Source organism: Drepanopeziza brunnea, assembly GCF_022702325.1.
Source record: "Drepanopeziza brunnea f. sp. 'multigermtubi' strain 214-2 chromosome Unknown ctg13, whole genome shotgun sequence".
Classification (NCBI taxonomy): Eukaryota; Fungi; Ascomycota; class Leotiomycetes; order Helotiales; family Drepanopezizaceae; genus Drepanopeziza; species Drepanopeziza brunnea.
This window is the reverse complement of record NW_027094076.1, coordinates 1,650,495-1,665,955: the sequence shown is the minus strand read 5'-3', so window position 1 is coordinate 1,665,955 and position 15,461 is coordinate 1,650,495. Positions and strand designations below refer to the sequence as shown.

At 49.3% G+C, this 15,461-nt stretch overlaps 4 protein-coding genes across 4 annotated transcripts; 1 reads left to right on the top strand and 3 right to left on the bottom strand.

Moving 5' to 3' along the window:
- Positions 1–1,185: 1,185 nt before the first annotated feature.
- L3040_007611 (uncharacterized protein) lies at positions 1,186–1,497 on the top strand (the record flags this gene model as incomplete). Its single annotated transcript, XM_007291817.2, has 2 exons — positions 1,186–1,250; positions 1,320–1,497. The coding sequence occupies 2 exons, from the start codon at positions 1,186–1,188 to the stop codon at positions 1,495–1,497; spliced, it is 243 nt and encodes an 80-aa protein (XP_007291879.2).
- A 3,072-nt stretch (positions 1,498–4,569) lies between these two features.
- On the bottom strand, positions 4,570–6,249 carry L3040_007610 (uncharacterized protein; the record flags this gene model as incomplete). The annotated part of the gene is made up of 6 exons (XM_007291818.2): positions 4,570–4,837; positions 4,895–5,057; positions 5,115–5,284; positions 5,343–5,514; positions 5,599–5,917; positions 5,995–6,249. 6 exons carry the CDS (start codon positions 6,247–6,249, stop codon positions 4,570–4,572), a joined length of 1,347 nt encoding a protein of 448 aa, XP_007291880.2.
- Positions 6,250–7,628: 1,379 nt separating this feature from the next.
- On the bottom strand, positions 7,629–8,729 carry L3040_007609 (uncharacterized protein; the record flags this gene model as incomplete). The annotated part of the gene is made up of 2 exons (XM_007291819.1): positions 7,629–8,571; positions 8,623–8,729. The coding sequence occupies 2 exons, from the start codon at positions 8,727–8,729 to the stop codon at positions 7,629–7,631; spliced, it is 1,050 nt and encodes a 349-aa protein (XP_007291881.1).
- Positions 8,730–13,771: 5,042 nt separating this feature from the next.
- Positions 13,772–15,363, bottom strand: L3040_007608 (uncharacterized protein; the record flags this gene model as incomplete). The annotated part of the gene is made up of 2 exons (XM_007291821.1): positions 13,772–14,715; positions 14,763–15,363. 2 exons carry the CDS (start codon positions 15,361–15,363, stop codon positions 13,772–13,774), a joined length of 1,545 nt encoding a protein of 514 aa, XP_007291883.1.
- Positions 15,364–15,461: the final 98 nt, after the last annotated feature.

Below are 15,461 nucleotides of genomic sequence, written 5' to 3'. Positions count from 1 at the left end.
CCAACGATTCCTCTTCTTTCGCCTTGAGCTCTACTGAAAGAAAGCTCAAGGCTAGCGAAATCGAGAAGATAGATTGCGATAATAATATCATGTTTGTAGATAATTGATCTTAGCCGAAGGCCTGAAACCCCGACCTGCCGTCCGTCGGGGCTCTGCGGAGTGAGAGCGATACATTTTCGAACTCTGGAGCTACTCATTCTACGCCATCCAAATCAGAGACCCCTTTTATAGCTTCCAAGGTACGTGTTCACCCGTCTTGTCTCTGACTTTTGGGTTTCGCTTCTCTCGAAAATGGAGATCCAGAGAGATGAGCAAAACCTGTGCTAACTTTCATCAAAGTGGATTGTAGGTTGGCAGACTCCGACGTCAATGATTGTATCTTATGCTTGTGGTATTTTCTCCAGCCAACAATAACAATAAAGCATTATACTGATGATAATAGCTCTGGCAATCGCTATTACCCATCCCACACTGTTTCGGTACATTGATGGCAAGGAAGCGGATGGGCCAACTCAAATCAACCCTCAAGGATACGTCACAACAACTTCAAATGTTCTAGCCAATGCTTTCGGTTTTGCAATGAGAGCATCTCTGGCTGTTGGTTGCGTTCCCGCGACAATAAAATGATGGCAATATTCGGATCTCTGATGTCTTGGACGAATGGTACATTTCTAGCCTTTCTGGCAGATGGCGAAAACCGGACAACTATTATGGACTTTGGAGTAACATATTCATCGTACAAGCTTCAATGGGACGAGCAGCTTCGGACATAACCGACTACTGGAATCTCAAAGAGCCCTAGAGGTACTTTCTAAAACCTGTCTCCCCAATCCATCGCTCTGCCAATTTACGAAGCCCAATTTGGAACAGTGATTGACAGCACTCGCTTCAATGACGTTTTTGGCCGCTTCTCTCCATCTGAGAGCTCCCATCTCGCATTCAACATCACGCAAGATGTTTTGAATAAATACATCTTCAACATGACAACTTCCATCCTGATAGCTTATGGAACATGGGATACTCGCGCCAATGCTATAAGGCTGACTAATGTCAAAATATACAAATTCTCATAGCCACTAAGCCTGCTTTTGCCATACTTTATCACTTTAGTTGTATCTTTGCCCTTTATTGCCCTTTATTATTATTCAGGGAACGCTTTCGCTATTCAGGAATGCGGTCTCGGCTATGGATGGAAGCTTCACCCAGATCATCACAACCTCCACGGGGAGTGTGACGCTAGAAAAAGCAGCGTATGTATTGGTTTATAACTTTATATCCTTTCTCTTGAAATTGAGGTTCCCAGCGCTAATACTTCGAAGTGCTGGTGGATGCCTAGGCGGAAATGAGAGCATGCCAAAGGAACTCAAAGACTTGGTGATCAAGTTCGGGGAGTTTATTGGTAGAGATGAGCCTGGAGTGATAAAACGTGCTGGGTTTGGGGTCGAGGGAGAGATAAAGGATTTGGAGAAAGGTACCAACAACGGAGTCGCAAGATAATCCTAGGTACCAACCATCAATGGAATCCAGTTTGAACAAGGGAATGAGTGTAGCATACTGTAAGATCTAAACATCGCAGAGGCGATCAAGTAAGTTTTTATTTCGACTCATCTTAAACCTGCCAACTTTCGAAATGCATTTAAAGCTTCCTGACTATCTTTCCTAATTTAAGAGCAAAGAACTTCTTAACTAACATTACTGCAGCTGCCAAAGGAAAAGTAGTAGCTTGGTTGCTTTGCTCTTTTATAGGGCATCTTGAAGTGCACCTTAGTGCTTTCTTCGACTGAGATTCTTGGCTCCACATTCTGGTTTTCGAGACTTCTCAATGGAGCCACCCCATGCCGACTCAGCAACGAGTCAGCAGAGTTTTCAAACCAAAGCCTTCAGACTTGGAGTAATGCAATTGCAGCACCACCATTGCAATTTATGTGCAAGAACGACACACTCCCAACTTTCCTCGCCTCCTTTCCTCCACGGAGCTAGTCCGGTCTTGCCTCGAGCCTATCTTTCACGAATACTCGAACATTCAGCTGTCCAGGTTCGCAAGGTGACACGACGAGGGGAATATATACGCACCATCAGGAACCCACACTGCGATAGTTCTTCCCACAACTACCGCAGTAGAGTGCTTTGGTATGTAATAGTTGCAGAGCCGTTTGATGGCACACAGAGAGAGAAAGCACCAATGGGGGCACAACAGGCCTGAACTGTTAGGTACGTCCATTCCCCCAAAAGCGAAGCATACTGTAAAGTATATGCTGCTTGCCAGCCGGAGGGAAGAACTAACTTCCTCGTCGATGTTTCTTAGGTGGAAAGTCTCTCGAATTCGGCCACTTCAGAGCTGCGTGCCTTGCGTCCTTCAAGCCTTGCCCTTCCACAGGGACCGCACATTTCTACACGAAAACCAGCATAGTTCAAGGAGTGTAACAAGCACAGGCAGGAGACTGGATGCTTCTCCTACCATGCTATATCAGATTGTACATCGCAGAGCTCCTCTCCTTGAGGAGGCTTTCACGATCGTTCTGAATAAATAGTAAGATACCTTCCACATCCTTTCCGAAGACGGTAAAGCACCTAGGAGCGTTGGAGCTACTTCACAGCTGGAGGAAATTACCGATACACTCTTTGAAAATGTAGGAACACACGATCGAAAGAACCGCCAGCCTCATCCGAGCTCAAGGAGATCAGAGCCCACGAATACCTTGCACAAGATGCTAGCAACGTACATCTATGATGCAGAGCCTCGCCTACATCATAGACATACACACACAGACTTCCATTGACCCTGGAGGACAGCCCGCGAGGGAACGATACTGAGACAAGCGCTTTTTTCAATTCTGCTGTGGCAGCCATACATGTCGGGGCTCTTATCACCAAGGAGGCTTTCGCAATTGCTCGACAAAGTGAGGTACCCCTAAGATATCAGAGCACTCAGCAAGGTCCGAGCTACTTGCCACAGAATCTACTCGCGTACTCATTGGTCTGGCTCAGGAACACTCTTTCCAGATACCTGCCAGCCTGGCTCTAAATTGAGGCTATAGGAACACACGAATGTCGCTCGGCTCCTAGCATCGTATATCTTCGCGGGATGTAGAGCTACTTTCTTCAATGGACACAAAACAGGGTACCACATAAACCATCATATCCTAGAAAGTGGGAACCAGTGCTCAGAGCAACAACCTCGGAACCAGTGCACCTTATGTTGCGACAGCCATCGGTAGTCGGACCATATGTGATCCACGATGCCTTCAATAAGTTAAGGAACATCCATACCCCAAGAGTTTCTATTGAGATAAAAGCTGACTTCTATCCGCTCCTTGACAGGATCAGTTACTGCGCATGCCTTTACAAATGGTCCGAGATAAAAGCATTCAGACACAACCTCACCTCACACCTTTCGATTCTCAAGCTATCTTGGAATGCAATATCAACCCCACAAACGAATATACGAAACGCCACTATAACAGAGTGCCAGATCCATAATCCACAGTGGAATATTGGGAGCCGAGCTTGCAACATACTCTGCCGTGGAAGATTCGCTGGCCACTCAATTCTCCCCCCTAGAAGGCTTGCCAACAGAGTCACAGCATGCCACGAAAAGCTCTCGCATAGGCTTGTGTGGCAATGCACGATTACGCTTTGTGCCAGTTGCCTCGATGAGTACGAGTAGTTTCGCTAACTGTAGAAAGTCGTGGTCGCCTCACAGCAAAACACGCTTTGCTAGACATCCGAACGACACCGCTTTACAACAAGGGTCTTATGATACAGTCACTAGAGCAGCAACACAATAATGGGAGATCGAGATTTTCTAATCGGGAACCCAGAGCAAACAAATGCAACACGGCGATGCGACAAGAAGATACAACAAAAATTGCAAATCGAATGAAGCTTGACCAATTCCTAAATTCAAGAGACCAACAACGATGGGCAGTTAGACATTCAAATTTAAACAGCCTTCATGGAGCCGACACCACAAGACCAAAATCAGACTCACTCGGCCACTGAGCCACTCTGGGATCCGAATTTCTTAAAGGAATACCGCACATCACCATCAATCTCCTGGCTGAGTTTGGTGATTAGACTAGGACCAGAATATTCCGGCCGTTGTGGAACCTAGAATTCGGCCGAGGAACACTTGTTATCCATTGCTATCAAACCCATTCGGTGAGTCTTAGCTACGAGACCGGAGGAAGACCAACTCCGTTATTCTGGAACCTGGACCTCGATCAAAGAATCCTACCCCCCAGTGTCTTCAGACATTGAGACGATAATTTCAAATGAGAAAACATCAAAATCTTTTCCACAAGGGAACCCCGACTTCGGGGAACATGATTCTTATATCAATGTCACTTGGACTACTGCTCAGTTGAAGTGAAGTGATAACTTTGAGAAATCAAATTTATTCATTGAGGAGCCATCGCCTGTCAATCTAGACTGGACGCGCCGCAAAATCACTTCAGAAGCTGAATATATTCACGCGAAAGCACTGATCCAGGAGCCAGTCCTCCACCATGTTTACACAGCAGCCAGAGGGATCCTAGGGCGAGGAGCTAGATGATATCCGGAAGCTGATCAAGCGAAATGTGCGATATTGAAATCAGACTTGGACAGCTCAACTGAAGCTGTGACTGCGTCAAGATAGTCGCTCGTGAGTTCAGTGGGGAAGGCCAGGTTGTCAACCCGGGCAATGAAGACTGTATCGTCTCGCAATGTCACCAGATAGGTAACTGTGGTCTCCGTGGGTCGAGCAAAGTAGTCTGAATCTCCACCTGGGTTGTGGTCATGGATAGTCGACTTGAGCTTAAGTGAGCCCTTGTCCAGAGCCTCAGCAATATCAATCCTGAAGAGAGACATTAGTTTTGATTTAAGAAGAAATCAAACTAGAACTATCACTTACTCTCCACAGTTAGACCAGCACGAACAGTTCATATACATAGCTGTGCGAGGGATCTTTGCGTTAAGAAGCCAGATCGCAGGTGTATCGCCTTGGAAACCACGGTTACCGTCAAGAGGCATCTGGAATTCAATGAGGAAAGCTCTAGCCTCTCCGACAAACCCACCTGGAGAAAGTTAAATGAAGCCACAACCAAGAAACGGGTAGTGGGGTCAGCACGTACGATATGCCACAGCTCCGGGACGAACATATCCGCAATTTTTGTCACATTTCTCCGCCGTGAAGATACTGATCTCATGACTTGAAGGAATAATGGTGTCCTCGAGGACCTCTGGATATGCGGATCCACTAATGCCTTTGCTATCCACGTATGATTGAGAGGCACCGAAGTGGCTTCAAACCGTCAGTCAGCTGTCAAAGTTCATTACTAATTTCCCGGAGTCAAACATACTGGTCAAAGACACCCGAATGAGCTCCACCGTGGTTGCCCAAGAATACGACATTATCAGCAACCTGGGATTCCGCATTATAATACGAGACTCTCTTGAACGAATGCTTGGACTTGGCAATCTCCTTATTCTCAGCTACAGAGGCGGCGTCGGGATAGGTTGTCTTCGGTTCAGCTAGCATGGGTCAGCAACTATTCAAAATGATTATTAGAGTGCGGGTGCCGATTGGACTGTGATAGAAAAAGCAGGGGGACCAACCAATTTTATCCAGGGAGAAGCCATCAGCTTTACCAGTAGGAATTGCGCTGCTAACGGGGCAGATCGTTGTTGTCACAGTCACCAGACTAGTTCGGCCTCCCACCGGGTTTGGAGTATAATAGCCTGCCGTATCAGCGGTCCACGACACTACCTCTCCATCGATAGTCGCGAGGATCTTATCCCGCTTCTGCGGGTCATGCCGATGATGAAGCTGTGCATGGCCAAAGTGAAGGCTACGCTTAGCCACCTTTGAAGGACCTTGGATATTATAGGCGGCGAATTGCTTCAAAGCGACCGGGCCACGAACGTGCAAGGAGAGCTGCATAGATCCATTGTCAGCAACCGATGTTGGGTATGCTTGCAAGAGGGGTATGAGCAAAAAAGATTTATTCTTACCTCATCATTGAAGGGGGCGAGAGGGCCACGGAAGTGGGTGACCTTTGTTTGGCAAGTACCGTCACTGCCCATATGGACAACCTCGTTGTATGTGCCGGTAAGGCCTACGTTGTGATATTTGATTGCGCTAACTTCTTCACAGAACCAGTTGCCCCCCAATTCTGTCGCGCCCTTGGCGCATTGATCAGCACCTACTCCGGATAGGAAGCCAACTGCCATGATGGCAAGACCAAGAAGCAGCTGGAGGGCCTTCATCGTGACGTTGGCGATGCCGATGCCGACGGCGGATGTGGATATGGTTTGGAGATTCGATCTAGCCGACGAGGATTTGAAGGGAATCTGGAATTTGACTGTGACCGAAGCCCAGTCGTGGAGGAATGAGAGAGGACACAAGATATTGTCGTTGAAAGAGGGTGGCGCACAAGTGCGCAATTGATGCTGAGAGGAGAAGATGTTTATGAGAGGTGGAAAGGGAGATGTCGACGATGTGCATCGGAGAAGAGGTTGCTTTTTGAATTGTGATGATTTTGACAGTGGGTGAGCTTTCCGAGCTAGTGACTGGAGAGGCTTAGCGCTGAATTGTCACCGTCAAACAGGCAGGAGCAGCTAACGCCGAAAACCGGCAGTATTGTGGGTGACGGGGGACTGTGTTGAGGCATCGCTGTCTCCCCGTCGTCTTGAATGAACATGCGGACAGCCAGACGACAACATCCTTTGTTTGACCTTGTGCCAACGCCAGCGTGCAGGCTGGGAGCTGGGAGCTGGGAGCCGGGAGCCGGGAGCCGGGAGTCTGTCGACGGAGGCCAGCCTGCTATGCTATAGCTCTTCCTCCATCATGAGGTGGGTGCTGTAAGAGGGACTTCTCAGAGGGAGAGAACTCGCTTTTATGCTTCTCTCTGCGCCTCTCTATTCAGTCAACAGGGAAAGAACACTCTCAGATAATACTCAAAGGACCAAGAAGGAACGATATGGAGTGAATGAACAGTCCAAGAAGGAAGACAGCAGATCGAGGCATGCTATATAGGAAAGGAGCCGGCAAGTTCTGTACGCTCGCAATCAGATTTTGGAATAGCAGAACCTCCCTCCAATACAGACTGGCTAACTGGCTTCCTGAATAGTATCTGACCGAGGTTGGAGCAAAGTAACAACTACCACACAACGAGTTTACACTATAGCTCCACCGAAACATGTCTGCGGAAGTGGTCTTTCTGCCTTCTTGAACTCCCGGGCCTTACTACAAGCGTGGCGAGAGCAGATATGTTGGACTCGGAGTCATGTGGATCTGCACAGCATTCCAGTACGGACTGCTCGTTGCAAGACTGCATTGGCTTCCTTACCGAAGGTTCAGAGAAAGGCTACAGAAGACGCGAGAATACCCTCTGCCTAGTGGCTGGCTCCTCTGCACTTGCACGATCAAGGAGCGGCCAGAAACCAAAAGCTGATTAGGTTTTGGCGTTTTTAGAAATTCAACGCACTACCATTACAAAACGACATTTGATATTCGCGGAAAGTAAGAAGTCCCTTGTCTCTGTACTCCTCGGCCTTTTCAAAAACGTTTATTTTTCAAGATTAACTAATATTTACAAGGAATAGAATATCTTTAAATATACACGAACCCATTCAGACATATCCCTCTAAGATACAGGCACATGTCCACCCATCTTTGTCGTTAAATGCATGGTTTTTCCGGGAACGTAACAACTTCCGTCACTGCCTCCGATTGGGGTATACTCCTTGAGCCAGAAGTTCTGGGTACGGTCGCTGACGCATTCGACCTCCTCAGAGGAGATGGTCATGTCATAGTTGTTACCACCAGAGCTCATGATAGCAGAGAGGTTGTAGCCACTACCAGTGGGCACAAAGTTGGCCTCACCCCATGACTCGGCGAATGCACCTGACATATGGTAGTTGTCTGTCGCTTGAGCCCATGCGACCTGAGAGTTCTCCTGGATTGCAACGGTCTGGGACTCGCCAGGCTTGAGAACGAATGTGAGGGTGGTGTTCTTGGGAGCAAGAGATGGCCCTGATTGCGGCATGAGATCTGGGCCGACCTTGTTCCAGAGGTTGATGGTTATGGTCTCCGACCCGGTGTTGATGAAGGTGTTGGTGAAGTCGTATCCTGATTTGGAGTCGACCTTCATGACATTGTGCCCGTATGGATTTCCGTAGTTTCCTACGTATTTGTCACCAATGGTCAAGGGACCAGTCACCATGTTTGATGCCACAACTTCGCCGAAGCTGGTTATCTTGTTGGCACAACCTTCCACGCCATTAAAGAGATCCTGAAGGTCATCGAGGGCGCTGGATACGGCATAGCCATCGCTAACTAGGTCTGATACCTTTTTTGCCGGGGTCGACGACTGTTTGTACGTGGCCGGGACAGGAGAAACTTTCGCAGGGGCGACTTCGGGAGCTGACGCGGGGGCAGCAGCGACATAAGGGGTTGGGACAGCGGCGGGCTCTACGGAGGAAGTTGGAACATCCGTTTTGTAGCCGGTCTTCCCGGCTTTTCCATTCGCGTATGCCTCTTCCCAGTCGATGTCCATGTTTTTCCAATCGAGACTTTCCCAGTCGACACTGCAGACTTGTTAGATGCATTCGGTTTTGTTCCAACACGGAGCAGCTTACGACTTCTTTTGGTGAGCTCGCTTGTGGAGATGGCCATGAACAGGTCCAGCGACGGCGTCGCCGATGAGGACGGCCATCATCAATCCGGACACCGCTGAGCAACGCATCTTGAAAATATTTCTGATAGAATACGATATACACTGGTTGTTGAAACTCGGATTTGGAGATTCGAGCAGTAGGTATGTTGAAAGAAAATGAGGTTTAATGCCGTCAACGCACGCAAGGGGTGAGAAGGGCGAGCTGAAGTTGATGGAAGGAGTGTGTGAGCGATGTGTAGCTCAAGATTGGCAAGCAAAAAGAGAGCGATGCGAATGGAAGTGAAGGTGTTCAACGCCGACCTTTTGTCCTCTTGCGGATGGAAGGGGAGACGAAAGAAGAGGGAGTCCGAGGGCTGGCGTACATAATATGCTGGGACGGGTGTGGGTGGAACTGCAGTGGGATGGATCGATCAATCTCAGGGGATATGAGCTGGGCACGCGAGGAATGCAGGGGTCAAATTGAGATTGAGATGAGCCACGCTGGTCTGGTCTGGGCCGTCAGGGGGTTGCTTGTCGGGGGCTGTCAGGTTGTCCCAATCAGATGGCTGTGTTCACCAAGACGCGTACCTGACTGGGGCCCCTGACAGCTTGAGCCATGGCTCTCGCGCTCTCCTCAGTTGTCTGGACCGACATCTTCGTTGCCACTACTACGGCCACTACCGCAGGGCTCGGACCTTGGGGATCGGGGGCACCAGGGGCACCAGGGGCACTAGGGGCACTAGGGGCACTAGGAGCAATCCATTCTAAAACCCAGTGGATCGGCCGCCCTCGAGTCCTCAAGCGCTTTGTTGATCACAACATACTACGTTCAGTATCGTTTCATGCTCGGGACTCTCGATGATTCGAGCCACGACAAAACGACAAGCACTTACGACTACGGAGCAGCAAGCAATACAGTACCTACTGTCTTGAAGCCTCCCTCACGGACCAAAGGAACGTGCGCCGTCAGTCCGAGCAGGTGCTGTGAGCAGTCACTGAGCATACGGAGAAGCGAAGCCCCATCTGGAAAGATACCCGTTTCTACTACTTACAACTACTCAAAAGCCCGTGGCAACTCTTACTTCTTCACATGCAAGAAGCCAAAGAGACCCATCCGGACAAGTCTACCGAATCACCAGATTCTCTATTCTACCGGTACATCTCAACAAGAAGCTTTGCATGCTGACTCGACGTCCTTCAGAGTCCCTGCCTCTCGGATACCTCCCTCCATCGCTGTGCGGCATTGTTAGGTTAGCGTGGCCTACGGAGTACGTATACTACAGTATAGAGAATAGTTGTACCGGTCCCGGTACTCTGTATGTTGTTCTGTCATAACACGCGAGTGTTTTGTTCTCGGTTACACACAGACTACCCCTAGGCGACGCCCATTCCCCATAATGCGGTGCGGTCCTGGTCTAGAACACGGCGCGGTGGCGGCGGCGGCGGGTCAGGGCACATCATAGTAGGTACCTACCGGTACATCACAGTATCGCGTTTACTCTGTACTCTGTACTCTGTACCGGTACCGGTACCGGTATGTCCAGCCTGTCCAGGCACATCACCGGCTGCGCAGAAATCGGCATCAAATGGCTCCAGCCCATTGGTTGTCGGCGGTGCTACAGTGTGCAGCTTATGCATATTGTGCAGACAGAGATTTTATGCTGCAGATGGTTTACAAATACTCTTGTGAGCTGACGAGTCGGTCTGGTTACAAATTGCGTCTTGTTTTTGACTTGGTATTTATTTCACGGCTGGTTCTGCTGGGGTGGAGAGGGATTATTTTTTTTTTTTTTTTTTTTTTTTTTTTTTTTTTTTTTTTTTTAAATGCCCGCATCTGCTTATCTCCCTTCCCATTGAAACGCAGGGCAGGACCCAAGGGTGGCACGGCTAGATTTTTCCGCTAGTTATACTTTGGCTCGTGCCACCGTGGCCACTCATCTTCAACAGTACAAGTACTCTGTACCTGCAGATGCTCGGAAAGTGCAGAGAGTCGGGACTCAGAAGTCGCGGCAGACGGGGAGAGAAGAGGAGGTGGGCGTTCGTCCGGAAATTCCATCGGCACATTCGTTCGGCGTTCCTGTCCGTACCCGGTCCACGTCACCTACTCTATTGTAACGTATCTTTTGGCTCCGAGTGCTGGACCGTACGTACTACGTACGTAGTCCTTCTACACGCCGTACCTTTGTCTGTACGTTTCGGCGCGACCCCACGGCGACCGCGTGGCCTGCATGGCCCATCAAGGAATTGGCTCTGCTTCCACGGCGCTGGGAGACCCGAATGCTGTCCTGCGAACCACGAGACTTGGGAGTATACTACCTACCTACGTACCCGTATGTGTTGCTAGACCTTGGACTTGTCGCTGGTAAGGGCCATCGGCCGCTGAGACCGGCCACCCTTCCGCGTCGTCGAGCACTAGCTTGGCTGCGCCGACGCCAATAAGCGCCATACCGACGCCGCCAAGGCCGGAACGCGAGTCTACAACTATGGTCTGGTACGTAAGTATATTTCTACGGAGAAGGCTGATACTTAGAGAGTCAAGAAAAGGCTATCGGAAGTCATACCGCTTTTAGAGTTAAATCTCTATCTAGCTAGACTAATATCAAACAAATACTACCCTCATCTACAAGACTATAAAGCTTGTTATTTTAGATTAATGCTACTTTTAAATCGGCTTTTAGCTTTTCGTTGTATATTTTTAAAATTGGTACGTAGTATATCGTTATCAATTCTCCGCTTTGCACCCCCCTCCCCGCGATTGCTACTTAAGTATTGATCTCACTGAAAGCTTCGAAGGCTTTTAGAGGATAGCGTTGTTCTCTACAGATGAAAGAATTGATGAGATCAGGTGAGCAATTCATCTCAAACCCCCAAAACAAAAGATTGGTGTCCAAGATGGAAAGGAGTCCCAAAGGGGGCGCGATGCTGGGATCGATCGAGTCCAGACGGAGATGGCCAGATTGTAAAAACCCCATCTATAGATTGATCATAGACAGAGAGCGTCATCAGATCTTGCCCATAGTCCGACTATTTCATCCGATATTATTTTTTGCACAACTCTTCATATAGTCAGTCAGGCGTACTTCGCACTTCGTATATACACATATATATATTATTACTACTAATTGTGGCGACGGCAACGGGGGCGTTGGCGCAGCAGCACCTCTCCCTCCCTCTCTCTCTCTCTCCCCGTTGCCGCTTCCGCGTACCGTCGCTTCTTCTTCTTTGGTTATCGTTCAGCTGCGTGCATGCAAATACCCAGCGGCAAATAAATAGATGAGCAGCCGCACCAGCACCACCATCAGCACTTATTTTGGTCTCAGGTTTGTACACTGTGTACCGGTCGTTTCTATATTTGTGAAAGCATAGATGGGTACGTACTTAGAGTTGCGCAGTTGTGCAGCTCATTAAATGAAATAGGTAGTGTTATGTGCCAAATCAAGCACAAGAGCGAGAGACGGGCAGAAATGGGACGGGGGGTCAATGCGGGGGTTATAAATAGTTTTGTGTACTTTTGTGAAGATTTGATCTGACGTGGTTGTACAACGATGTGTACGGATGTGTGAGATGGTGATGGGCATGGAGATGCGAGATGCGAGAGCTGAAGTGGCCGCGCTGCGCTGAGCTGGGAAAAAAAAAATCGAGGATCGGCGAGGCTTTTTTTTTTATTTCTGGATGGTTGGCTGGTTGACGTACTCGCATCCGGTTAATGTAGCGAGACAGATTGTGTTGTCGATCGATATATGCATATATGCATATATGTCTGTCTGTCTGTATGTATATCGTGCATCGCGGCTCGCCCGACGATGGTTCGCCCACCGGTGTAACGAGCGAAACTCCTCTTCCTTGACCTGTAGAACTTCTCCTCTCTACCCCGTCGCATCCTACCCAGGAGTAGGTAGATCTCCAACTCGTTCACGATGGAGAAAGTTCAAGGCCGGAAAGAGTTTTCCCCAAACACACTCACACACAAACACACACATACACATGTGTATATATAGATATACTTAGACTTCCATCTTAAAATAACAAATTGTCCGGACAATCCAGAACTCTCACGTCGGCTGCAGCAGTCGATGATCAACTTCTCACTCAGATCAAGTTCTTAACCTGGGGAGGTGCAAGAAAAAGGCTATTGAAAGTTGCCCTCTCCAAGCGTTACAGAGAGGACGTCCACCACCCAGGCGCCCAACCATCAAGTGAGCGTGGTGCCCACACGAGGGAACAACGGTCTGAGGTGGTGTATCACAAATGCATACGATCTGTAGCGGTTCGCTTAGGACTCTGTTTACTCGCTTGTTTATTGTGTGTCTTAATAAATTTTTGGGGGGGGGAGGGGGGTGGTGGGCGTTTCTGCTTTCACTTCTTCGGTCTTCTTCGAACATGCTACACCTAGCCAGCCTCGATACATGTCTGGCGTCGTTCTACCACGCGCAATCGCTCAGCATTCTAGGCGTGCGCTTCACCTCGAAAAAAGGCTTTCTGGGCCTGTCTGGTATGCAACAACTTCTTTGGCTTAGCACGTCGCCGTACCTCGTGGGAGGGCCCCAGGGCGGCAGGCTGCCAACCGCCTGATGTAAATAAACGCAACAGCAACAATAACAGCAACAATAACAGCAACAACCACAACAACAACAACAACAACAACAGAACAACCCCCCACCTCCCCACCCCAATATATATATATATTTTTTTTAATTGACTACAGTACCCACCCACCCTCTCACGCCGCACATCTGTTTACCGGTCATATATAATTTCTAGGCGGAGAAACCATGAGAGAAAAAAAAAAAAAAAACCAAACCAAACCTTAACAATTCTGCGTTGTCATGGGTTCCGACGAATTGTTGTTGTTTGGGCCGCTTGGAAAACCCTCGCTACCGAAACGAGGCTCATCTGAACAAGACGTTTGGGATCTGTTTGTTTGCTGCCAGAAACCTCTCTATCCGCCTCGACCGTCCGAAGCTGTCTGTCAGTTGACAACGCCAGTCTGCAGGGACGTAGCCGGGCTCATGGGATATTTGCTTTAGAAAGGGAATGCTTGCTAGTGACTTCTCATCCTGTACATGCGAGGCGCCGACGGAAGGGCAGCAGGTAAGAAAGAAAGAAGAGAGGTTGTTGATGACCAGGTTAATCTATCTGACCACATCGCCCTTCAACCTCGTCCACCCACTTGTCCCAGGCTTTCTCGCCCTCTCGCCACCCACTACTTCTACGGCCTCTACGACCGTCCTCATACTCATGAAACTCTGCATCCCAGGATCTAGGTTTCTCCCCCCCTCCTGCCGTGCCGCCACAACTACACCGTCGTCACCCATTGCATCATCTACAGACCATGCGTCGGCATTCAGAACCTCCCACTCCGCATTGGCAACCTCGCTTAGGAGCTTCCCTTTCAGTCTATCGACCAGCTTCATGGGACTGGTAAGTTTCCAGCTTCGGATCAGGTCGGTGCCTTCTGCACTGCCCAAGAACGAATGTGCCGTTCCGTGAGAATATGTTCCCATCGTTACAAGAGGTATCCTGCCCCTATCGCTCTCTCCATCCGTATCTCGGCCTCCCTTTGTAGGTGTGCTCTGGTTAGAAGCTGCCCTGCTGCTCGGAGCAGGCCTAGCCTTAGGACCGATAAGCAGGTTGTAGAGATTTCTGCCGATGTTGCATACATCTTCAAAAGTGCTGTCCTCTCCCACGGGTATGCCTTGACTCTTGCAGAGCCAAGCTATATTGTATGCGAGGAGGGTGACCCCTTCAAGGAAGAGTCCGTAGCCAGACGGATCCTCTGTTGCAAGTAGTGGGAGGGGTTTCTTGATGAATAGTGGCCGTGGATGAGGATGGTTTAGTGGCTCCGAATGCCGTGACGCGGTTGGGCTTGTGTTCGAGGAATGATTCGGCGTCGTGCCAGGAAATGGCACATCCGTGTGTTTGTATGATGAGGCAACTGGGAATATGGTGGGAAGTGGGTAATCTCGATGAGGGAGTGTTATCTCGGCGGGCAGTCGAATGGCTAGATAGTGTGTAGATAGCATCAACAGGTGCACGATATGTGACAAAGCTGTTGAGATTTGGGCCGGACTCGCAGCTATCCATTGGTCAGTGACATATCTGACTTGCTCAAGGATATCTCACTATTCAAAGATCTCAAGTCCACGATACCTATCCCGCCGATCCTGTATTCTTCGCCCCCAGTGTTCTTTCTCGCCCTCTTGAGCCCGTACAGTTTGGCTGCCTCGCCACAGAGGAAAATTCTGGATGATGCAGTAGTAGCATGCCCTTGATTCCACTTGTACTTGATCATTCGGATTGCCTTCTCTACATCTTCGGTCTGTCGAGCTCTCCGAGTATCAGCCCCATTTGACGCTGACGCCAAATCCGACTTTCTGCGATTCACAGCTGCCTTGCTTTTGGCCATCTCCTCCCGGGCCAGCTCGACCTTTGCCCGTAGCTCATCTGCCCTCGTAATAATCTGCTGCGTCCTGTCTACAATCTGGTCTCGCTCGGCTGAGAGGGAAACAGCATCGATAGCAGTCTTCGGCGGTCGTTTATCACGTTCCGCTTTGTTACTCGAGATAAGGCCGGTAATTTGCGAGTTCAGTTCGTCATTCTGGAGCAGGACTTGAGCGTTCCGAATTCTCGAGCCGTAAAGTTGATTTCGCGCATCGGTTGGGCATAAGAAATGCAACTTCTTTTCGCCTTGTCCACCACCACGGAAGCAGATGTCACACTGCATTTCCCGGACGGCTGAAGGCTTCGTCAGACTGACTGAAGCCTACCAGAAATGCTATCGTTTCGTATCGTCCGAGGTAATGGGTGCAAGACTTGCGCGGT